General features: G+C 40.2%; 1 protein-coding gene across 3 annotated transcripts in view; it reads left to right on the forward strand.

Annotated features, from left to right (window-relative positions):
- DYNC1I1 (dynein cytoplasmic 1 intermediate chain 1) overlaps positions 1 to 24,423 on the forward strand; it is a 313,654-nt gene that overhangs the window by 224,174 nt on the left and 65,057 nt on the right. For all 3 annotated transcript variants that reach the window (XM_047847119.1, XM_047847137.1, XM_047847127.1), the window contains 2 exons: positions 17,693 to 17,839; positions 22,004 to 22,117. In XM_047847119.1, the coding sequence (XP_047703075.1) occupies positions 17,693 to 17,839; positions 22,004 to 22,117 (261 nt within the window). The remainder of the gene's footprint in view (positions 1 to 17,692; positions 17,840 to 22,003; positions 22,118 to 24,423) is intronic.

Genomic DNA, 24,423 nt, shown 5'->3' on the forward strand with positions numbered 1-24,423 from the left:
CACAATTATTTCCTCTAGGCCACAGAGAGATATATTATTTGTACTTGAGATAACCAGTAAGTAAATCTGTGGACTTTGTCACTGATATAATGTGGTGTGGTTGGTTGCCAGATTTAGAAGAAGAGAATGCCTGGGGTATTGAATGCTGAAGTGTTGTTGCGTGTCAATCAAGTTTTCATTACTTATCCCTTATTGTCGTTATCTTAAGTGCAGTGTTAAATTAATTTACAATTATTCCCAGTTACTCTTTGATACCAGTTATATATGCTGCCTTGATAGAATAGGCATTAAACAAATACATTAGGTTGTCATCCCTTTCTGAATGTTACAGTTAAGTCAAAGATAAGACAGGATTCCTGTAATTGCTTTGACTGAGAAGTGGTAGAAATTTGCCCTAAGTGACACAAACTAACCTGCATAAAATATCAGTTGCTTCAAAATAATTGAAAATTTCAAAATGAAAATAGGTAATTGTCCACCACTAAGGTTCCTATGGGTTGCCTGCCAAAATCATCCTGAAACTTTACCTGTGTTGGTGGGAGGAGGATTGGGTGGCAGTTGGAGGTAGTTTGCTGTCATATATATTTTAATGCCAAGAGAAAAACCTGAAAGAGTTTCGACAGAAGGTGTATGGGTCTTGATCGACGTGGTGGTTAGTAGCATCTCTAGTGGGAGAGCAGTTCGGGGACTGTGGCCTCGATTTGAAGCATTTATTTTGGAGGGGAAGGTACATGACTTGGAGGTTGTTAATAACAGAACGAAGCTTGGGTTTTCACTGGTAGGATTGCAATATGATGCATGCATCTTTACTTCTGCCTGAAGATTCCCCCCTCTCTTCTTTGTTGGTTGATCTGTTTGCAATGGTAATTGGAGAAAAGAGTTGAGTATGAGATGGGATGCAAGGGAAGTAGAAAGGGGTTTTACATCTCTATTCTGGCTCCGTTTTTGCCTCTGTGTGACAGTGAGCAATTCACTCAACTTGGTCAGGAAAATCTGTCACAACAGATTATATTCTGTCTACCAGATGAAAGAGAGTAAAATAGAACCAGCATGCATTTTTAAAGCCTAAACAAGGTCAGGTGAGCATGAGCCTGAATGAGTATGAAGGTTGTAGATTTGAGAGAGATCAGAAGTGTACATGCACACGTGACTATGACTTTGGTTAGTGATGGGTGATGGGAATTGGCTAACCTTACAAATAACTCAAAGTATTTACCCTACCGTTTTTGCAAAATATTTACAAGTTGATCAAATACTTATTGAACACTGTGGTAGGCAGAAAGAATAATGGCCACCCAAAGATGTCTACCTCCTAATACCAGGAACCTGTGAATATGTCCCCTCATGTGGCAGTTATGTATATGTGATTGAATTAAAGATCTTAAGAAAAGATCATTCCAGGTTATCTGGGTGGGCCCAATGTAATTTTAAGGGTGGGTCCTTATAAGTGAAAGAGGGAGTCAGGAGAGCCAGGCTTAGAAGGAAGTGTGATGGTGGAAGCAGAATCAAAATGATGTGATAGAAGAAAGACTCAACCAGCCATTGCTGCTTTGAAGATGGAGGATGGCTGTGAGCCAAGAAATGGGGCCGGCCTGTAGACTCTGGAAAGAAGGCAAGGAAACTGATTCTCCCCTAAAGCTTCCAGCAAGGAATGCAGCCCTGCTCTCCCCTCAGTTTTAGTCCTCCTAGCCTCCAGAAGCATAGGGTAATAAGCTTGTATTGTTTGAAGCCACTCAGTATGTGGAAGTGTTACAGCAGCAATAGGAAATGAATACAAGTACCTACTGGTTCTCAGGAACCGTCTCAGGCACAAAGCTCAACACAGAAAAGAAAAGCATACCTCTTGCCCTTGTGAGGCTTACAAGTCCAATATGCCCAGTATTTTGCCCATGAGGACGTTAAGCCTGATAGAATTAACAGGATTTTCACACAGAAAATTGGTCTTGATCACCAGCCCATCCGTAGTCTATGAATAGGAGGGGTAAAAAAATCCCATCCTGGTCCTCCCGCACAAATTTCATGTGTCACCCTAAAGACTGCTGTCTTCCAACCAACACAGGAAACAGCTTAATGCCAATCTCCTCGTTTTTATTTATGATAGATCATCTATAGATCTTAGGACGGATCATTTGTAGAATAACAGTCCTGCTTTTGCATTCTGAAGAGCTGGAGCTACCTAAAGCCATTAAATGAAAAGGCCTTTTCCCTCAGACAGTGGTTCTTAACCTAAATGAAGAAAGTACATCCTAAAGGAGTTGAGTCACGTGAGCAAAGTCACACAGCTGTACCACAAGCCCCTGCTAGAATTTGAGTTTCCTGACCCCCTTTTCAGCCTCTGCCCATTTTTCCTACAGACACTACAGTGTCTGGATCCAGCTGGCTTTTTCAAAAGCTGAAGTAGGAATGGAGGCCATTTCACTAACCTACTTCCGAGCACACAGTGTGGATTACAAAAGGAAATTAACATGTAAAGAAACCTTTTGGAAACTAAAGAAGCCATGTTAGTTCTCTTGCTTTATTATTTGGCTGGTCTCACAGTTGGTGTCATTTTCAAGTGTGGGGCTTGATTTAATAGAGACAGCCAACAATTGTGGATCTAATCAAATGGAGCTCGAAGCACATAACTTTTCAGTGTGAGGGAGCTATAAGAAACATTTGCAAGTTTCGGAGTGGTCTGACAGGAATAAGGCAAAAAGTATTCAAACGGAGTTGGAAAATCAGGCTGAGAGATCTTGTTTTTCAGTTCTCTTATAGTCACTTTGTGAAGTATTGCAGACAATTCATTATAATTTATCACACTGATACTCTTAGATTGGATGAAACCCAAACACAACTGAGTTAGATGCATATTAAATTACCTCTTACTTAAAAGGAGGGTGGTCTCACCAAGGCAGGATGGAGTTCATTAGCAGGCTGAGAAGTTTTTCTTAACTCTTCATCATCTGGTTTCATATTGTTTCTGGTTCCCCAGGAACACTGGACACCTTTCTTTTTTCAACACTTGAGAAATAACGCTGGGCACTTTGTGAATCTTGTAGCAAACTGTAGCAACCAGTTCCAAAAATAAAATGCTCATCATCACAAGTCTATAAACAAAATTCAGATTACTATGAAAAACTGCTGCTATTCTTTACATTTTTTTTAGGGGAGATCATTTTTTTTTTACATTTTTTTAGGGGGAAATCATTTTTTTTAGGGAAAAGGAAAAGAAATATTGTCCGTGTGTATTTTTATTTAGATATGCACAAAGTAACGTATTCCACTCCATTATCATAACTGACTGGCATGTATATTGGATTTACTCTGACACATGTGTTTAGGAATTACCATCACGTTTCTTTCTTCCAGCTGACCAGCACTATCACCCATATCATCCAATGAAGGACATGGTTCAGACAGGATTCTGTTGACAGACAGCCTTTCATATGGCTCTACACTCTTTTCCCAAAACTAGAAGCTTCAAACTCCATGTGAATGGCCTTTAATTTGTACATTCTGAGTTTTGTGAGGTAGGGTTTTCCCCTAGGAGACAAAAAAAGGACAGAGAAAAATCTCAAAAGTGCTATAAATTTAGCCATTTGATCCCAAAGGATTTTTTATTCATACATTTTTGTTTGTCACGGAATTTATTTCTCTATTTTGTCACTCTTTTATTTTTTTATTTTTTTAAATATTTTTTCAACATTTATTTATTTTTGGGACAGAGAGAGACAGAGCATGAACGAGGGAGGGGCAGAGAGAGAGGGAGACACAGAATCGGAAACAGGCTCCAGGCTCTGAGCCATCAGCCCAGAGCCCGACGCGGGGCTCGAACTCACGGACCGCGAGATCGTGACCTGGCTGAAGTCGGACGCTTAACCGACTGCACCACCCAGGCGCCCCTTGTCACTCTTTTAAAAACCAGCTCCAGACTGGGGCACCAGGGTGGCTCAGTCAGTTAGGCATCTGACTTCGTCTCAGGTCATGATCTCGTGGTTTGTGGGTTCGAGCCTCACATTGGGCTCTGTGCTAACAGCTCAGAGCCTAGAGCCTGCTTCAGATTCTGTGTCTCCCTCTCTCTGCCCTTCCCCTGCTCATGCTGTGTCTCTCTCTGTGTCTCAAAAATAAATAAACATTAAAAAAAATTTTTAAATAAAAAATAAAAACCAGCTCAGGTTGAACACTGGGGAATTTGATACCTATTTATCCTCTGGTCTTCTAAGTACACCTACATGTTATGTTGAGAGGGGATTTCTTTCTGCTTAGAAATGAGCAACCAGGGGGCGCCTGGGTGGCGCAGTCGGTTAAGCGTCCGACTTCAGCCAGGTCACGATCTCGCAGTCCGGGAGTTCGAGCCCCGCGTCGGGCTCTGGGCTGATGGCTCAGAGCCTGGAGCCTGTTTCCGATTCTGTGTCTCCCTCTCTCTGCCCCTCCCACGTTCATGCTCTGTCTCTCTCTGTCCCCAAAATAAATAAAAACGTTGAAAAAAAAATTAAAAAAAAAAAAAAAAAAAAAAAAAAAAAGAAATGAGCAACCAGGACAGATTTCTAACCCTTTCCACACTCTAGTCTCTTTCGTTCTTTGGGTCTCTTGTTAAACATCAAAGAATCTTCAGTGGAAAAAACATTGGTGTGGAAATTGGGGGCTGGGTGGGCCTCGGGATTGGGTGACAATCACAAAAGTCAGTTCACCCTTGTCTCTTGCATCCATCTTTTAGCAGGCACTTACACCATTTTTTTCTGGTCCTTCTCAGCACTTCAAAGTAGTAATGTATCAATAGAACCACCAAGCTAGACACAGTCTAACAGGTCATCTGGTTCATCTCCATGCTGCAGGCATCAGCGTATCTAAGTAATTCCAGGCAGATGAAAAGAGACAAAGACTGCTTCTGCCTTTGTGCCACATCACTTCTTGGCTGGAGGACCTCACTTCCCATTTGTTTCCCCCGAGGTCTGTATTCACCATGTAGTTTTAATATGAAAAAGGACCTATTTTTGCAAAATTCTTTTATTTTCTTGCTAAATTTAAAACGATCCAACTGATTCCATCCACTGTCACAGCTGGCAAAACCACTACAGTCAATCAAAAAACCCATGTGAAGAGCGTTTGCATAGTGGAATGCCTTAGGTTTTTTTTTTTTTAATGGTCCCCCTATAATTTCTGATCTAAGTGGCTTGGTAATAATCTAATGTGGGACATTCCATGACTCTTTGGGTGGATGCTCCAAATGTAGATTTATTTTATCAGCAGGGGGTTGTTGAGTGACAGACAGAGGGAGGCTGTATTTTCTTCCTCCTTTTTGCATCTCAAGTGTAAAACCCAAATCCTACAAATTCAGAAAGAAATTGTCCACAAAGCAAGACAGATCTATCGTGCAATCGTTTTTAGACATTCTTTGACAATACAACAGGTCTGAATCTGATCAGCCTGTTTATTATTGTGTTTGTAAAAAAGAATAGCTGATAACCGGATTCTGTTAGATTCAGCTGAAAGCCATCACTGCCTTGTGTACATGGCCAAGGAAAAATTCATAGACTACGAACTGGCTCTTCTTTACGTGGTTTACATGGCTTACTCTGTCAAGGTTGTGGGGGGGGGGGGGCAGGAGGCAGGGAAGGGGGTGAGGGACCAGTGTTTCTGAATGCTGTGTTTGCCCTCTTGGTAAGGACTTAGTACTTTTTCAATAAAAAATAAATTTAATTTGTGGCTACACTTCAAGTAAGATGGTTTGATGGTAGAAGGAGAGCAGTCCCAGCTCTGGATTTAGAGAAGTCGTGTGGCTGAGTCCCTTAGCGTCACTTTCATGTGGTCGGGTGTGCCATTCTCAGAAACCACAAACATTTTTGAAGATACTGAACTGGAGACATTCACAATTCTTCCCTCCCTTTTTTCGCTATTAATCCTTCATGTTTTAACAAGTACTGAAGTTAATGCCGCCTACACTCTTTCCTGTCAAATTGGAAGTCTTTTCCTTCTCTCTTGAATAAAGTAATCTGTTCTCTTTAGTTCGTACCCCCCGTAAGTCAAAGTGGTGGATGTCAACACATGACATATCCAAATATCAACTTCCTTTTTTTTTTTTAATTAAGCAGGATTTAGACATTTGATTTGAAGAAAGCTGGTGCTCATTAACATATAAAGCAACCCCTATATTCATCTCTTCCTATGCTTTTTTGTCCTTTTTATAAAGCAAAAGTTCACTTTCAGCTTGCAACACAATCCTATTCCAGCCCAGGCATAGCAACTGGGTTTCTTATTCCCTGAAAAAGACACACTAAATGATGAGTAAATGATTAGAAGTCTGTACTGAGAAAGCTTCTTTGACCTGAGCATGTTTTAGTGAGCCTTATTTCCAGATATGGGGGTACAGCCCCACCTTGCTTTATCCATAGTAAAGTTTTTAGAACAAATTTATAAAAATGGACTGTGTGTGTGTGTGTGTGTGTGTGTGTTATAATCCCCTTTCACTAACTGACCTGGAACTCGGGTTTCTTTTTGTTCAAATGTTTGTAAGACCTAAAAAGATTTTTGTCTAGGCCTAATGATAAGAAAAAAAATTAAACCCAAGTTGAGGGACATTCTAGGAAATTCCTGACCACCAGTGCTCTTCAAAACAGTTAAAATCATCAAAAACAGGAGAAGTCTGAGAAATTGTCACAGTCTAGAGACACCTTAGGGGACATGATGACTAGGTGATGTGTCTCCTGGATGGAATCCTGGAGCAGGAAAAGGGCATTGGGTACAATTTAAGAACACCTGAACAAAGCATGGATTTCAGTAACAGTGTATCGATATTGATTTATTCCTTGTGAAAAATGTGCTATATGAATGTAACAACAGGGAAGGTGTTAACAGTAGGGAAAAGGGTGTGAGGTGTATGGAAACTGTTCTATATTCACTACTTTTCTAAAAATCTAGATTATAAGGAATTTATGAAAAAATAAAATATAAATTTGTGCCAACTTCTCTATAGAACTCTTACTAGTTGTGATGACTAAAATAGGATTGGAATTTAGGAAACAAACCGGATGAACGTATGGGAAGGTGGGGGAGAAGGGAGAGGGGAAAAAAGCACAAGAGACTCTTAATGAAGGAGAAACAACTAAGGGTTGACGGAGGGAGAGGTGGGAGGTTGGCTGGATGGGTGATGGGCATTAAGGAGGGCACTTGTTGTGATGAGCACTGGGTGTTGTATGTAAGTGATGGATAAATGAATTCTACTCCTAAAACCAATATTGTACTTTATGTTAACTAAAATTAAAAATATATATATTAATTTAAAAAGGGGGTGTAGGAGCCACTTTTCCTTTTATAAACCAAGTTTGTAAAGGAAACAAACTTTCCTTTTATAAAGAAATAGGAATTTCCCAGTTGTTGTTCAGTGTAACACCAGGTGGGTCCTATCCAGGCCAACACCTGGCACAAGGAATGTTTCCAATGCTTTGTGCAGGTGATAGTCTGAAGCAGTTACTTTCTAAGAATGACTTTGCATTTTATTTATTTTTTAAATGTTTCTTTATTTATTTTGAGAGGAGGGAAGGAGCAGAGTGGGAGGGAGAGAGAGAATCCCAAGCAGGCCCCAGGCTCAGCACAGAGCCCAGGGCAGGGCTCAGTCTCACAACCATGAGCTCATGACCTGAGCCAAAATCAAAAGTCGGTTGTTTAAACAACTGAGCCACCCCAGATATCCCAGAATGGCTTTGCATTTTAAAGGATTTTTTGCCAAGATTTCCCACCTTGCTGTTGGGTTGGTCTTGTTAATGCTTTTTCAGGGGCACTCTTCCCTTCTACAATAATTAATAACAATTCACATAATTATTTGGGGGATAAACACTCATTTACGAAGAAATTGTTGTATTGGAACGGCATTTTTGGTGTGGCTGCATAGTGACAAGATGCAAACACAACATTTTTCTCCCAAAGCAGTGACAATAAATACAGAGCTTGTCAGTAGTGATGCAATCGGTTTCCAGCTGCTAGCTGTTCAGTAGACTCCTATGAAATGATTAATTGGTCTCAATCAGTTCGCAGCAGGAAGTACCCACCTCATGGTAAATATCACCACAATTGGTACTAATTAGCTCTGTTGTCACCTGTCACAACTGGTAGGCTAAGAGCTGAGTCACGTGATCATTCTCTATACCGGCAACATAAGTCCAACCGGAGAGGGGTTGGAGACTCAAGGCCACTGTAGCAGCCAGGGTGCCCCAAATCCCTGTCTGCCATGTGGGGATGAATGAGGCTTAGTCAGTGATTATCAGTCCGCAGTGTGAAGTCAGAGGTGTGGTGCTTAGGAGTGGGAGTTTGTGTACCTCCAAGAGAAAATGCACCTGGTTTTCAACTGATACAATGTTTCGTGGCACACTGGCTTCTAAATCAGCCAGCCTGTAGTTCAAATCTGGGCTTTGCCACCTAGTATTCATTTGACCCAAGTCAGTGGCTTTATGTGTCCATGCCTGGGTTTCCTAATCTGAAATAATGAAGGCAAAAATTACTCACCTAGTAGGACTGATACAGCAATATATACCAGGTTTGGCACTTAGTAGGTACTCAAAATTTTTGGAACACCCCCACAGCGCATAACAATGTAAATGGTGTGACAATGATGATGTTTGTTATCCCTCTTACTAATAAATAAGAACTTTCAGATGTTTGGTGCCAGTGTGAAGAGTGATGCTGAAGGGAAGTTGGGAACCAAACCTTCACTGCCCTTTTTATTGATCCTATTCTAAGAGCTCAATCTTTTAGGAAGGGAGAGGAAGAAGAAAGGGGAAGGAAATGTAAAAACTAGCAAATAAAATTGAAGGGAATTAAGCGAGGCATTGTAGCAGATGAACAATTATTATACTACATGTGTCTCTGTTGGGCAGGTTGTGACCAAAGCATGTGATCCATGAAGGAAACAACCCAGGCATGGCCTATATTGATGCAAAAGGAAACGCATCCCACTGTGACTGGGTCATAGTCTACGAATTCATTGTTTTCGACTTGGGTTCTCCAAACTTCTCAACAACAATTCAACAAGATCCTGGGCATGTGTTAAATCCATGGACCACCAGGCCTCTTTGAAATCCTGATTCAGTAGTTCCAGGCTGGGACCCAGGAATCTGTTTTTAATAAACTCTCTAAGTGCTTCTTGTGTTCAGATAAGTTTGAGAACCACTGATTTAAAACCGTACTTTTCACTTAACTACGCATGAAATTTCCTGTGGAACTTTTAAAAATTTTGATGCCTGAATCCTACCCCCAGAAATTGATTTAGTTGGTGTGGGATGTGCCTTGAGCATGAGGAATCTTTTTTTAAGCTCTTCAGATGATGCTAAGGTACAAGCAAATTTGGAGTAACAATGATTTAGAACACAGCCTAAGGGGTCCACACACCTATATGGATGATACAGGTGAATGATGAGTAAGTAAAAATTAGATACAAAGTCACATCACATATAAGTAGTTTCCCAGCACTGATTCAAGGTGTGAAATATGGTTAAAAAAAAAAAAAGAATCTGATTTCAGAAAACTTTTTGGGAGTAGTGTGCAGATTATCCCATTGCCCTGAAATTTTGTGGTATTCAGAAGTACTTGCACTGAATGTACTACCAACTACAATTTAGATCCTAATGTCACCCAAAATTGCAGTGCTTGCCTTATGAACATGCATATGAATGACAATGTGACATGAATCTAATCTTGGTCTTTATTGCAGTCATTTCTGGTGCCAACATTGCACCATTTTCCCTCTTCCTTCTCTTCCTCATTATCCAAAGTTATTAAATATCAGGACTTGGAATTGCCACCCGCAACAGGAAGTATAACCAGCCATGAAGGTCTGTGGAACAGGAAATAGAGTCAGTGTCCCAGACAGGAAGCAGGGCTTGTCAAAAATAAGGACTCCAAAGAGTTAAACCATGTAACAAAAGGTGCAGTAACACTTCTGGAGACAGTTTGTCAACCTCGATCACCAAGGCAGGAGCAAGCATTACTATGAGAATTGCTTAGGAAGGATTCGTTAAGCAAAATGAGGAGTCCTCTGGACCTTCATTTTCCACAGGAATGTTTCTCCAAATCGCAAAGTAGTCATGTGTGGCACTATATGGGGGCATATTGTTTATCAGTCTTAAACTGCATTACTAAATTCAAATCTTCCAACAGCCCCAGGGAACAGAGGCAAAGAAAATGACCTGCTTGTAGGCAGGGTGAGAACTATCATTCTCCTGTTATGAATTGAGAATTCAGGCTCCCATTAGGATGGCTACTATAAAAAACAAAACAGGATGAAAGTAGAAAATGACAAGGGCCGTCAAGCATGTGGAGGAATCAGAACGTTTGTGCATGGCTGGTAGGAATGTAAAATGTAACCTCTATAGAAAACAGTATGACAGTTTAAAAAAATTAGAAATAGAGTATGATCCAGCAATTCCACCTACAGTTATATACCCCAAATAACTGAAAGCAGGATCCTGAAGAAATATTTGTACGTACACCCATATTCATAGTAACATTATTCATAATAGCCAAAATGTGGAAGCAATCCCTAATGTCCACTGACAGGTAAACAGATAAACAAAACAGGAGCATAAACATACAATGGAATATCAGTCAGCCTTAAAAAGGAAGGGAATTATGGGACCTGCTACAGCATGAATGTAGTAACACTTGGAGCATTACATGGGTGTACTAACACCATTAGCACATTGTGTTGAGTGAGATAAACCAGTCACAAAAGGACAAATACTACACTAATCCATGTATGTGAGTCTCCCAGAGTAGTCAAACTCATAGAAACAAAGTAGAATGGTGGTTGCTAAGGGCTTAGAGGAGGAATGAGGAATTAGTGTTTAGCGGACATGGAGTTACAGTAGGGGGAGGTGAAAATGTTCTGAGATGGATGGCGGTGGTGGTTGCACAACAGTGCGGGTGTACTTAATGTCACTGAGCTGTACACTTAAAAATGGTGTAACATTTACACCAATGGTTAATGGTGTAACATGAGGGGCACCTGGGTGGCTCAGTCATTAAGCGTCTGACTTCGGCTCAGGTCATGATCTCGCGGTCCGTGAGTTCGAGCCCTGCGTCAGGCTCTGTGCTGACAGCTCAGGGCCTGGAGCCTGCTTCAGTTTCTGTCTCTCTCTCTCTCTCTCTCTCTCTCTCTCTCAAAAATAAATAAACATTACAAAAAATTTTAAATGGTTAGCATGATAAATTTTATGTGTATTTCACCATAGTTTTTTTAAAATAATTTGAAAATGTGCACAAAATAAAAAAAATAAGGCTTAGAAGATTCACACAGCTAGCAGGCGTCAGAGCAGGAGGTCAGCTTTAGGGACTTCAAGTGTGCCAACCCTCCCTTTCCACCTCAGTGCCTCTCAAAGAGTAGAAATTGAAGGGAATGTTCAAGGGGAAGTAAAAAAAAAATCAAATAACTTTGTTTGAGGAAAGAATGATCAAAATAGTCCAGACAATTGTCCCAAAGATAAGAAATAAGGTTGGTAAGCTCCATGAAATCAGAAGGTGTCTGCACACTAACTCTCTTAAAAATTGAGATAAAATTCACCCTTTTAAGGCATAGAATTCAGTGGGGTTTTTTTTTTAGTGTATTCCCCAAGTTGTGCCACCATAACCACTACATCATTCTAGAAAGTTTTTATCACCCCCAAAATAAACCTTATGCCCATTAGTAGTCATTCCCCATTGTCCCCCTGACCTCCATGTTAAGCAACCGCTGATCTGCTTTCAGTCCCTATGAATCTGTCTATTCTGGACATTTCGTATAAATAGAATCATACAATATGTGGCCTTTTGTGACTTGTCTCACTTAGCATGATGCTTTCAACGTTCATCTATGTTATAGCCTGTATCAGTACTGTGTCCCTTTTTATTTGTGATTAATATTCCATGGTATGGATTTACCACATTTTATTTATCTACTCCTCAGTTGATGGATGCTTGGGTTATTTGCACTGTTTGGCTATAATGAATAATGCTGCTATGAACATGCGTGTACAAGTTTCTGCATTGTCAGATGTTTTCAGTTATCTTAGGTGTATACCGAGGAGTGGAATTGTTGGATCATATGTTAACTCTGTGTTTAACTTGTTCAGGAACTGCCAGCATGTTGTCTAGAATGGCTGCCTTATGTTACATTCCTATTGGTATTGTGTGAGTGTTCCCATTTCTCCATATCCTCACCAGTGTTTAGTATTCCCCCCTTTTTTGGTTCCCCCCACCCCCAGCTTTTTTGAGGTGTAATTGACATGCAAACATTTTTAAATCATAGCCATCCTCGTGGGCATCTCATTGTGGTTTGTCCACCAAATTTGTATTCTCAGTACACAGTCCATGTCTGTCTCTTGGTACACAGAAGCATCTCACTACTGAAAGGTACAAAAATCCCAAGGGATCATAGGAAAGATGATCATAATGAGAGGTTCCTAATCTTTGGGAAATCAAATATTAAAATCAGCTGCTTTTTTTTTTTTTCATATAAACTGAGTCAAGAGGTAGCAAGCAAGCTCATTTAGTCATTGCTCCTGGGCACTTCCATTACTAATGGGGTGAGAACTTTCAGTAGATGGTCACTCTTAGAGTTTAGATGAATGAACTGTGCACCTTGGGATAGAGACTTAGGCAAAAGGAAAGAGAGCTCTGAAAGGAAAAGAGACCCGTTCCTTCATTTCAATTAAAGTTAAGTGCCCAATTCATGACTCATGTCTTGGCTTTACCACCTTCGCACCTTCCATGTTGTCAGATCCCTGGTGCTACATGATTGCCTGTAAGAGGGGTTTTCGACAGCAGTTTTCTCTAATTATGCGTGTTTTCATTAACAAAAGAAATATCTTTGTGGGTTTCTTAGGTACTTAGCAGAAATATATTCTAGCTCACTAGTAGCCAGAAGCATCTGATCTGTCTGCCTCACAGCCCTCTGACAGTTAAGCATTTACTTTTAGGCAAATAAAATGTCAGCCACCATTAAAGAGCATATGGCAACAATATGGCCATTCCCTCTTGGGACCAACCTCTCCCCAGAAGAGATGGTACTTGAAATAGGAGATGCTTTTGAATGCAGGACCCCTCTCCCCACCAACCCAGGCACGGTGGCTGGGGAGTGGGCAGGGTGCCATACACAAAAGGACTCGGGCAACCGTATCAAATGTGAACATAAGGAGCAAGCTGCCCAACCAACAGTGACCAGAGGCTGTTTGCCCTGGGCATCTGGGTCTGTGGTTAAGGGGAAGTACCGACCCTCAACTGGCCAGGATTAGCTCTATAAAATAGAAAACAGCCCCCAGAGCCGCTGAAGGAGGGGTTGGGGCCGACTGCAATTGATGCTGTGTGTGTCGGGAGTGAAGGGAGACGTTGAAAGTGGCGTCTCCACCCGTCTCGTCTCTGAATTCACCCTGTGAATGGGGGAACACAAACTGCCTTTTCTTGAAATAGATGATGAGTGTATGGAATCCTTTATAGTGGGTCAGCTCGTGTGCAAGTGAACGTGTGGCAACAGGCATAGGGGAAGAGGCTGCCTTTGCGGGGACGGCCAGTAACCATGCGGTCTGCTCAAGATTGAAAAATAAAGTTTCCCCAGGACCATCTGGGCTGCCATGTCTGCGTAGGAAACCAGAACCTGTCACTAGAGACGCCCTGATCCTTAAAACATAGTCTCAAAATCTTGCTTGTCCTGATTTGATGGAACTATGATACAGAAATAATCAAAATGTGGTGCTTGCCCCCTTGGATACAGTGGTTCCTGGTGTGATACTGTCTCTGTGTCACCTGTGTTGGAATATATCAGGTCACACTCACCAGTTTTACATCAAGTTTTTAACGTACTAGTAACTAGTTAATCATATTTCTGAGCCATATTGATGAAATCACTAGCCTTATAAAAACGTTCGACTGTGGTGTCAGAAAAACTTATACTGATTAGACATTGTTAATGTTATTAACATTAATGTTAATGTTAATTAATGTTAATGTTATTAACATAACATTGTTATCCAGAAATTCTCATCAACTTTAGCACTATTTTTCTACTCGTGTAAACTACTTGATTTGAATGTTTAAATGCATATGCTGTTTCTCAAAATAAATCTAAGCCTCTTATATGTTAAAGAATAAAATAAAATAAGTAATAAGTTAAAACTCCAAAAATATCTATATAGTTACATATTCTTATAAAACTAAGAATAACAAGGTAGGGAAGCTTCTTGTTTTCAATTAATTTTGCTTGTCTAAATTGTATTTACCATACAACTTAATAGCACTTTATTATGACCCTGAATAACTGAATTAATTACAAAATTTTAAATGCTTAGGAAAGTGATGACATTTTTTAAAGTAACATTAATATTATTGATAATGTTTTCCATAAAATATGTCTTCAGAAAATGTAGTGTGCAAATGAGAACAACAAGAAAACCCACGTATTTTAATAGTGTCAGTCAATGCTTCTGGAATGCTGTTTTTACCCTTTACCAAATCGATATAACTGACAGGATGATATCATCCTTTGCTGTCTATGCTGACAGTCAATAAATTCCAAGACCATTGGCAACAACAAGTAGATCAGGAGCTGTACGAAGAGCAGGAGATCACAGGGGTTTTTCCAAGACTTTATTCCTCGGGGTTGATGCAGACTTTCCAAATAAGAAGAGCTTTCTCTGCAATTAGGGGACTGTTTCCATGTGACTGACAGAACCTAAATATTCGGATGAAAAATAAAAAAATTCAGTCAATCATCCAAATGTTTGTCACCATTACATCAAACATTGGGGCACTTAAAAACATCTCAAGAAATGACTAAATTTTAAACTTTACATCTAGATAATTGAGATCATACTGCCTTAGTGTTTCCATATGAATGATAGTATGTCAAGTGTAGCATACCCTGGAGATCTGTTTTGAACCTTTATAGTCTATAATATGTAGAATGCATATTATAATTAATGTATGGAGCTTAAAATATAAGTGAAATTGACAATCACATAACTACTCTTCCATTTCTAATCTTCCAAATATAAAAATAAATGTGTCTACTCTTTTTCCTCATGGAGATGTTGTAAAGATTAATTTGCAGCAAAACAAAGTAGACTCTGGTAGCAGAACTCCAGGGCTCTAAGGGATTGTGACTCTGTTTAGCATGAATTTGACTTTTTGTCAAATGCAAATAGAATTCTGATTTCAAGAGTGGGAGCTTTTATCACATTTAAAATTTTTTGAAATGGTTTCATTAGTACTCAGTGGGCATCATTGTGTTTGATGAATGAATGAGTGAATGAATGAATGAATGAATGAATGAAAAACAAGTGAATGAATGAAAAAGTAGGGATTAGAAAGCATTCTCACTTCCTGGAGTTGGATTCTAGGTGATTGACAACTATGCGTTTCAGTTTCGTAGAAGAACATCCACTGCTTACTTTTCTCTAGTTTAGTCTCTTAGCAAACTGTTCAAAGTTTGGAACAGTGTTTGCTGGGAATTAAGTCAAACACAAAAGCAATCAAGTGGTTGAGTTCTAGATTTTCCTAATTTAATGGTATTCCTTTATCCATATTGATTGGAGCTTTGGTAAATTCAGTTGCTGATACCACCTGGATAATTTTAAGTCTGAAGCTTTAAAGAAAATGTTTCCAACATAGCTCAAACAACATAAGAATTTCATCAGTTGAAAACTAAGAATCGTTTCTGTGGGATGTGTAAAACAAGAAGCTGACCAGCATTATTTTCTTTTTCTTTAATTCAGTATCATTATTGAGAGTTATTCTTGAACTTTATGAAAACCAGATTGGGGCACAAGCATGTTCTCCATCTAATCGTGTTCAAGGAATTGGAACTGAAAATCATTCAAACTAGGAAAACATGACACTGAAAAATAGTCTGCATTCTTTATTCTACCTCAGCGTAGCTGAGGCTGCTTCAGACAAGGAAGAGTTAGGTTGATAGTCGATCTGATCTTTTTAGAAATGGATGTCTAGCTTTCCAGTCAGGAAAAAATCATAATGTTTTTTCATTCACTTTCCTACTTTGCTGGCTTATCAGCTACAACCTTTGATCCTCTCCCATTTTTCTTCAGAATGCTGTGATTTCTCACTGTTGCTCGTGGGAAAAATTCCAAACAGTGCCTGCCATTCAAGGCCCTCTCTTGTCTGGCCCGGGTGGCCTTTTAAGCCACATTCCCTACCGTCTGCCTCTACCATGCAACCTTCTTCCCAGCCAAACAAGACTGTGGGCTGTTCACCAGCCTCTGTTTGGGTGCCTGTAATCTTCTCCCTATCATCTCATCTCCCAGGAGTGCCTGCTTCTTTTCCTCTCCACGTGCTGAGTGTTCCACCTGTACTTCAAGGGGTGATTCATTCCCATTCATGAGGTCTCTTGAACCATCCACTCTTTCCACTCTCCTCTTTTCTCCCCTCTCCCAGCTAATCTTCCACACTCACCCCCCACACACACACACACAAAGACATACATGCACACACACACATGCTGCTGTGATTTAGTCATGGCATGAATCACGTTCACACACTTGTGTGTGCAAATTGTGCAAGGATATCAAACCCAAGGGACAAGTGAGGACAAAGATCCACCTCACTCTCCACTAGCCATGGCAGGCACCTCTCCCACGTGACTATGTCTATGCAAAGAGGCACCCTTTTCTATTTCATATGAAGGCTTGGACTAGCACGTATGAACTAGCAGCAAATGCAGTTTTGGTCATCAGCATGCATGCTTTTTAGTTTCCTTTATCAGGGCGCAAGTTTGTTGAGGGCAATGACTACCTTTGTATTCCCATTATGCCTGGTACAGTGCCTTTCTTATACACAAGGTCATTCATTGAACTTAATTGGAAGGATGAAATGCATTTCTTAAAAATAATTGCTTCCACATATAAATAAATGCAAACATGAAAGCTCTATGGGAATAAAAATGGACTTTTTAACAAATGTGAAACAGCCAACTTAACCTGATTTTAAGTGTATCCTGGTCCTAAGTAATTTCCTATATAATGTAGTGTCCAGTAGTCTTTTGTGGAATTTCAAAAACCACATTCGTGATGCTATGACAGGCCCTGGTAGAGTTGGACTGAAATCCACTCCTGACTTTGTTAAAATAGGGCAAAGAATAACATTAAGAATTGTCTGAAGTGGGCAGGATTAAGGTCAGGAGAATGCCCATGGGAGGTAAGGGAATTTAGGGAGGAACCAGTTGATCAGTCTGAGGTCAGTATACTTCCTAGAAGTCTACATTAAGCCAAAAACAAAAATCCCAAAAAAGCACCACGTCTCAAAGTCCTTGAGGCTTTGCCAACCCTGTATATAGTATAATTTCATGTAGCCATGCCCTCAGAGTAAAGAATTACTTTGTAAAGATTTTAGTGGAGAATTAATATTTGTTCTGATGCAATTTTATTGATAAATGGGAACTGTCCACAAACCAAGCTTTACATACCACAAAACAAAGATGCACATAAGATAGGTTTTATGCCTATTTGAGGACATGGCCAGGACATCAAATTTCAAGTTTCAAGGGGTAACCGTTGACCAACCTTCTCAAGAAAAAAGTCTGCATTTAGGTACAAAACGGTCTACTAATTTTGCATTTAACAACTGCTTTTTGTTTTCCAGGATGTGTTGAGTTGATGTGATGAACTGTTTTCTCTTCAGGAAGAAACAAGCCTTCTCCAACCATTTCACAGTACACGTTTCTCCCCCTTTCTCCTCCCAGTCCTCTGTGATGTCAGTGTGCTTCGCTCGTTTCCATCCCAACTTGGTGGTTGGTGGGACTTACTCGGGCCAGATTGTCCTGTGGGATAATCGCAGTCATCGAAGGACACCAGTGCAGAGGACACCCTTGTCAGCTGCTGCACACACCGTAAGTCAGCTTTTGTCACTTCCCTGTCAGCCACCCAAGCCCTGTAAGGGGATGACTGATGGAAGTACGGATGCGGTCAGTAACTCCAAGCCGGAATGTATGTAATTTATAGTGACTGTAACCTGACTGACCAATAAAGCAGCGTGAAAAGTAGGCGAAGGAAGCACTGAATTTGGAAAAAAAAATCTCTTAATGGTCTACAAGTTTCCACACATCTAAAGGATCTCTTTGGATCCAAAGACCATCGGTGAGGTGAGGATGGATTAAAACTGAAAAAGACACAGGGAGAAACTTTGGAAGAGGCATCGGTGAAATTGCTGTAAAGTAACCCTTCACGTTAACAGTATAACATGGAAACTCGTATTTTCAAATGGGCCCTGAGGAGTAAGCATTTCATGTCGAGGGATGGTATACGGGACTTTTGCCAACAGTCCTTTTCCATTTGTGATTTGAGGGAGTGCTATGACTTTAAATTCTGGAATGCATGGTTGTAAGTTTCAACGGTAAAGTCTACAGTGACAATATAATCCCTCGGGTTAAAAGTCAACATCTCAAAACCATTACCCACAATTTAGCAGAAGAGGTTCAGTATAGTGTTCATAAGACAACTACTCTGTCATTTCCTTTAAGAGAATGACAGGTGTGTTTAGCAGTTGTTAGGAGGAATGAGAAGACAGGCATGTCTCCATCAATCCTTGCTACCTTGACATTCAGAGTAACTGATGTTCTTTCTCTGAAATGCCCAAATTATGCCCAAAAATACAGCTCTACTATTGTTTCAATTTCCTTAATGTGGTCACCTCATTTGTTTCATCAGCTGGCCTCAAAACCATTCTAGCTTTAAAAAAGGACTGGAGCTGCTTTAGCTAAGACCATGGAGAGGAAAATTCTTCCATTCTTGTAAGATTGACAATGGGAAGTGACAAATACCAAGTCAGCCCTAATTCTGATTGACTTGGGTCTGAGACACATGCAGGTGAAACTAGTTCTTGGGAATCTTGGAAAATTGCTCTTGCCTACCCCATTTCTCCAAACTAATAACAGAAAATTGTGACCCAGGAGAAGACGGCTTGATGCAGGTGTTTGCTCAAGTAGCATGAATCCTCTTCCTGGCTGTATGTGCATATCTGGTGTGTTTATGAGCCTATCTTGTGAAATTGCAAATATTATAAATCCAAACATTAGAGCAATAAGCTTTTGGGGAAAATCCAAATCCAGGAGCTCTTCCAAAGAGTTAAGCTTTCTTTTTCAAGTAACTTAGGATATGATCATCACAGCTAAAATACAATTATTATCAGGCACCTGGGTGGCTCAATCGGTTAAGCGTCCGACTCTTGTTTTCAGCTCAGATCATGATCTCACTGTTCGTGAGATGGAGCCTGGCATTGAGCTGTGCGCTGACAGCATGGAGCCTCCTTGAGATTCTCTCTCTCCCTGTTTCTCTGACCCTTCCCCACTTGTGAGAGCTCTCTCTCGCTCTCTCTCTCTTTCCCCCAAAATAAATAAGTAAACATTAAAAAAAAATTAAATACTATTATTATCAAACAGTAACATATTTCTGTTTGAAAAGAAAACTTTTTTTTCTCTTTTGCTGCATTTTGTTGAATCCATAGCTAAAAGGGCACAGTTAATTTTGTGACTGCCTTTCAACTTCCACTAATGCCTGGCTGATTGGTACCAGGATCAAAAGTGGTTAAGGAAAAAGAGGCCTGCCACAGATTACTAATTTCCTTTCACACCCACCACACATATGCATTTGGGACAACAGGAAATCCTAATTAAAGCAAAACCCTTCTGCCACACAGTAAGTTTATTCCTTAAATAAATAAAAACAATCTGGCATCTATACTGGAAAAATGAGCTGTAGCATTGAGTTTTTTTCTTTCCATTAAATAGAGTTGTGTGTGTGTGTGTGTGTGTGTATGTGTGTGTGTGTAGGCATGCCCACGTGTCTACTTCTGGTTTCTTTACATCTCTCTCTTTTCTTTTAAGCCAAGTTTTATTACTCATGAAAGCACAGGCCAGTAGTACTGATTAAAGCCAGGGAGGGGCTACCATGCACATTCTTACTCCAGGCAGTTGGCTCTATACATTCTTCTAGATGCTTTCCTTTCCCTTCTATATGCACCCTTAGGAGTCCCAGTCCACTAGGATTTTAGTGCTTTGCGTTGATGCTTGGTGGTTAACAAAGAAACCCCATTGGACTCTTGCTGAAAAACACTAGGTGGATTTCAGATTCATAACAGTGTTTGGACCTCCCCTTCCATTCTTCTGTCTGCTGTTTTTAGGTGGGAATTTGTTTCCTCCATTCTCCTAGTTGATTTGAATGCTGTGTGACTTGGGCCTTGAGTTTGAATGCTCACTGCTGCAGGTTTTGCACACACCAGAGGCTTGGGAAAAACCCTTGTCCACAGTCCCACAACCAGTCGGTCCTCTTGAAATTTAGAGACCTGATCAAGATACCATTGAGTTTCAGATCCCTGCTGTACTCACCACTGTCCACATCCACCAAGGCTGATTGAAAATTTCTGCAGGAATATGGTGTGGATAAGACCTAGGGGTTTATTTAGTTGGATGCCCATCAGCATGGTAAAAGAGAGGATGACACAGTTGCCAAAAAAGCAAATGTAATCTTAGCATACAATACCACTGGTGTACTTTTTATCATATGAGAGGTGACAATTCAACACTCCCTAGATTTCTATATTCTCTTGGCCAGAATATAGGTCGACATTTGTGTTTCTTTCTCATAACTTCACTGTAAGAGGAGCTCAGACAAAATATAACATATTCAAAACAGAGTGACCAGGATGAGGAGGGAACTGAAAGCCTGAAAGCCAGGTACTTGAGAACCATTGGAGGAATTGGCAATGATTAGTCTGAGTTATATAAGACTAGAAGGGAGGGGTGAGAAAACAGCAGTCTATAAATATTGTTTGGACTTGATCTGTAGGATCCCAGAGGGCACTGAACTAAAGTATCTCCTTGAGCTTTCTTTATCCCCAGTGGTGGAAAGAAGAACTCCCCAGGAATCAAGGCAAAAAACTGGTTACCCTTGAGAAAGGTGTTTCAGAAGAGTTTGGATCCACCTCTTGGTGGAGACAAATGAGTAGCTGTCCTCGATGATTATTATGACTCCTTCTGACCAGGAGTTTATATGATAATAATAGTTTGGGAACCATCCTGTATATAATATCAACTTTCCAATATTAAAGATTGTTTCATTGTCATTGTGGCTAGGTATTATGGACAGTAACTCATCAAGAGTAAGACTTAGGCTGTCAGCTATTTGCACAGAGAGGCACCAACTAAGTTGTGGTTTGGCCCGTGATGGCTAAACTGCCTGAAATCTAACCCACATTACTGCTAGGTTCTGCTTATGCTAACCTTCCATTTAGTATTTAATGTGCAGCTGCAAATGATTTTAGCTTACCATTTAGGATTCTACAGAGTGGGGACTGCCTGCTAGAGTTATGACAGGAGGTAAGAGCATCTTGCTTATGATTCCCGGGATGTATAAGTGACTTTTATCAAGGCCCTGGCCAAATCGAAGCCTCCGTAGTAGCCCAGATGATATTTTGAAAAATAAATCTATCATTATCCTAGATTTTGCAGTAACATAAAAGAACCTAATTTTATCACAAGGTGCACTGTGCCAGTAAGTCCTGCTACCAATATCTCCCCCTCAAATTAAAGAGGCTGATGAATATTAACCACTTTTTACAAAGAATGTTAACAAATGTTTGGCACGGTGACTAGAATGCATTAAACTCCAGATTTAGTAACACATATTCCTTCCAAAAGTCAATAGTTCCACTCTTTTGAAAGCTGTCTGTTTTCATCACTCATGGTGAGCTTAGAAGCCAAACTATGTGCTGCTTCTGCCCCATCAGTCATCATTGGCTGCAGCTTCCTTCGGCTCTGTTGGACCGCCTCTGACTGAGCAAGGTGAAGCTTGGTAAGTATTTCCACTACTACATGTTGATGCCAGAGCTTTTAGAAAGAAATCAGGTTCAAATCAAAAGTGGCAAATGACCTGAGGCTTGTATTATTGTAGGCTTATGTCACCCTTTAATCCTTGTTTTAGAGTAATGTGTTTGACACTTCAGCGTAAGCATTTCCTCCTGGATTGGCGTCTAATCCTCCATGTTTATGTTTTTGCAGCATCCCGTGTACTGTGTAAATGTTGTTGGGACCCAGAATGCTCATAACCTCATCACTGTCTCTACCGATGGTAAAATGTGTTCCTGGAGCCTGGACATGCTCTCAACTCCACAGGTGGGTTTGTTTTCCCCTACACATAAGAGCATCCTGGCTAAAAGAGATACTTGCCTAATGGAACATAGTTCCTAAAAGCCAAACCCTCACATCCTATGGGAGCTAAAACCAATGGATGCACTTGAAAGAGTGGGGCCTGCTTTCAGCAGTCTCCTCCCGAAGCCAAAACCCATTTCCTTTACCACAAATCATGTAATTATTGTAATACGTTAATCCTTAGGTCAGTTTCAAGTGAAAATGAAATAATCCATTTTAAAGCATAGTAATTATAGAAGTTGCCTGTGGTATGAATTGTACTTACCCTAAAGCATTGTTAAACAAATGCAAACGAAGTTGGAGCTCAACAGAGCAATCCCTTAAGGGCACTTGCCTTGAAGGAAAGGTATCCCCACAAAACAGAAACCCAAGCCCTTGCTTGCATCCTTAGCCTAGACGGATGCCTGTGTGTATGAAGAATTTGTCCAACCATCTGTTTTCTCCTCTGGAATGTTTGTTAGGATGGCTCCTGCCATTCCTTGCTCAACAAATGAGAAGTTGAAAATGAAAATGTTCCAAAACGTCCAAACCACTACTGATTACAGTAATGGAAACCAAACAAATAAGCACAAGGGTAAGAGACCACTGCAGGGAGCCATCGAAATGCAACTTGCAGAATATATCTATGTATTCAAGATGCATGCATGCACACATACACACATGCATAGACACACTCTGTCCACATTTCTTTATGGGAAAAAACATAGTTCATTGTCCTCCAACTAAAAACACAGAGAGGAGTTTACTGTTAGAGACTTTGACAAAAATGTGAGGAAACATCAGGAAAATTATAAACATATCTAGGAGATAATTCGAAATTTTAACATTCCTATTCCCTTTCCTGGAATAATGACCCTAGAATGTCTGCCTCCCAATTTTCGAAGACATTGGAGTTTCAAGACACATAAGGAAATGTGGAAACCATAAACAACCTCCTATAAGTCTCCAAAAATACAGATGTGGAGAATATTAAGACTAAGTAAATTCTTTTTATAATTTGGGGTGGGGGGAGAGAGAGCTAATAGGCTCCTTACTATTTAAGTTCATCTATTCTGACTAAGCATTACCATTATACAAGTTGGGAGTTGTGTGTGGGTATTTTATAGCTTTGTCTTAAAATTCTCAGCAATATGTTCTCTGCTTTTAAAAGCATGGAGATTACAAACAGATATAAGAGTGAACCCTCTAGTTAGGAATTTTTAATTGCCCATTTGGCTGATTAAATGTGTACTTGTTTAAGTTAAAACCAGTCGTACAGGGGATACAAGATGGTTCTTATTAATTTTAGCATGCCTACAGACTCCTGTCCTGGTACAGAGATTGAAAGCTTCATGGTATATCCATGGATGGCAAGCAGACAGCATCCAGTCGTCACCCTGGTCCCTCTGTGTTCCAAGTGGGTGACCGAGAGACCGTACCTTTCCTGCTGCTAATTTTAGCAATGGAGCAGACCACTGGATGGTTCCGTTTTCTGTATTGTCATAATGCCCCCTCCCTGATGCGCTCACTATGTGTGTGGATCTCATGTACTGCGAGCATGTCACATGACCACACCATCTACCCAGACCGTTAGCACACACAGCCAATTTCTGGACTCCTTGGCTAAGACAACCTGGCTTATTCGTTTGCACAAAAAGACTAAACTCCTTAGCAACTATAATGGCATGATCCCCTAGAATGAGTTTTTAAAATTACTTCAGGTACACAAAGTAGGCTGTTTTGATGTAAATAGCCAGAAACATTTAGGGATGTTGGTTACACTTAATTACTCTTCACTGTCATTAAACTTCATTCAGCAGAATGTCTCTTAAGATACATGGATTCCTGATTTTGAAAATAATCTTAGATAAAATAAAGGCTTTCCTTTGTTATTTTAAAGACTTATTTAAATACCGTCCTCTGTAGGCATATAGCCTATACACCCAACGGTTGCCCTTCATGAAATCGTGTCCCCTTTGAAATCTGTTTTTTATGACTTGAGTGACAACTTTCTGGTTTTAGTCCATGGAGGACACACACTCCTGCTTTGACAATATGCTTAGTACATCTGATATTAATACACGTGTATTCTCACGAACAATTGATTTTGAAAATGTTTGTAAATACAAGGGTATTGTGTGTTTTATTAAAGCCTGGGGCTGACAAGTGTAACCATTACAGTATTATCTTTAGTTTCTGCACCATTAGTTTTGAAATTCTCACCTGTCATCTCTGCCTGACTTAAGAAGCAGCAGCACACGCTGATGAGATCCAGCCGGCCTGAAACCAGA

This window comes from Prionailurus viverrinus, chromosome A2 (genome assembly GCF_022837055.1).
Source record: "Prionailurus viverrinus isolate Anna chromosome A2, UM_Priviv_1.0, whole genome shotgun sequence".
In the NCBI taxonomy this organism is placed as follows: Eukaryota; Metazoa; Chordata; class Mammalia; order Carnivora; family Felidae; genus Prionailurus; species Prionailurus viverrinus.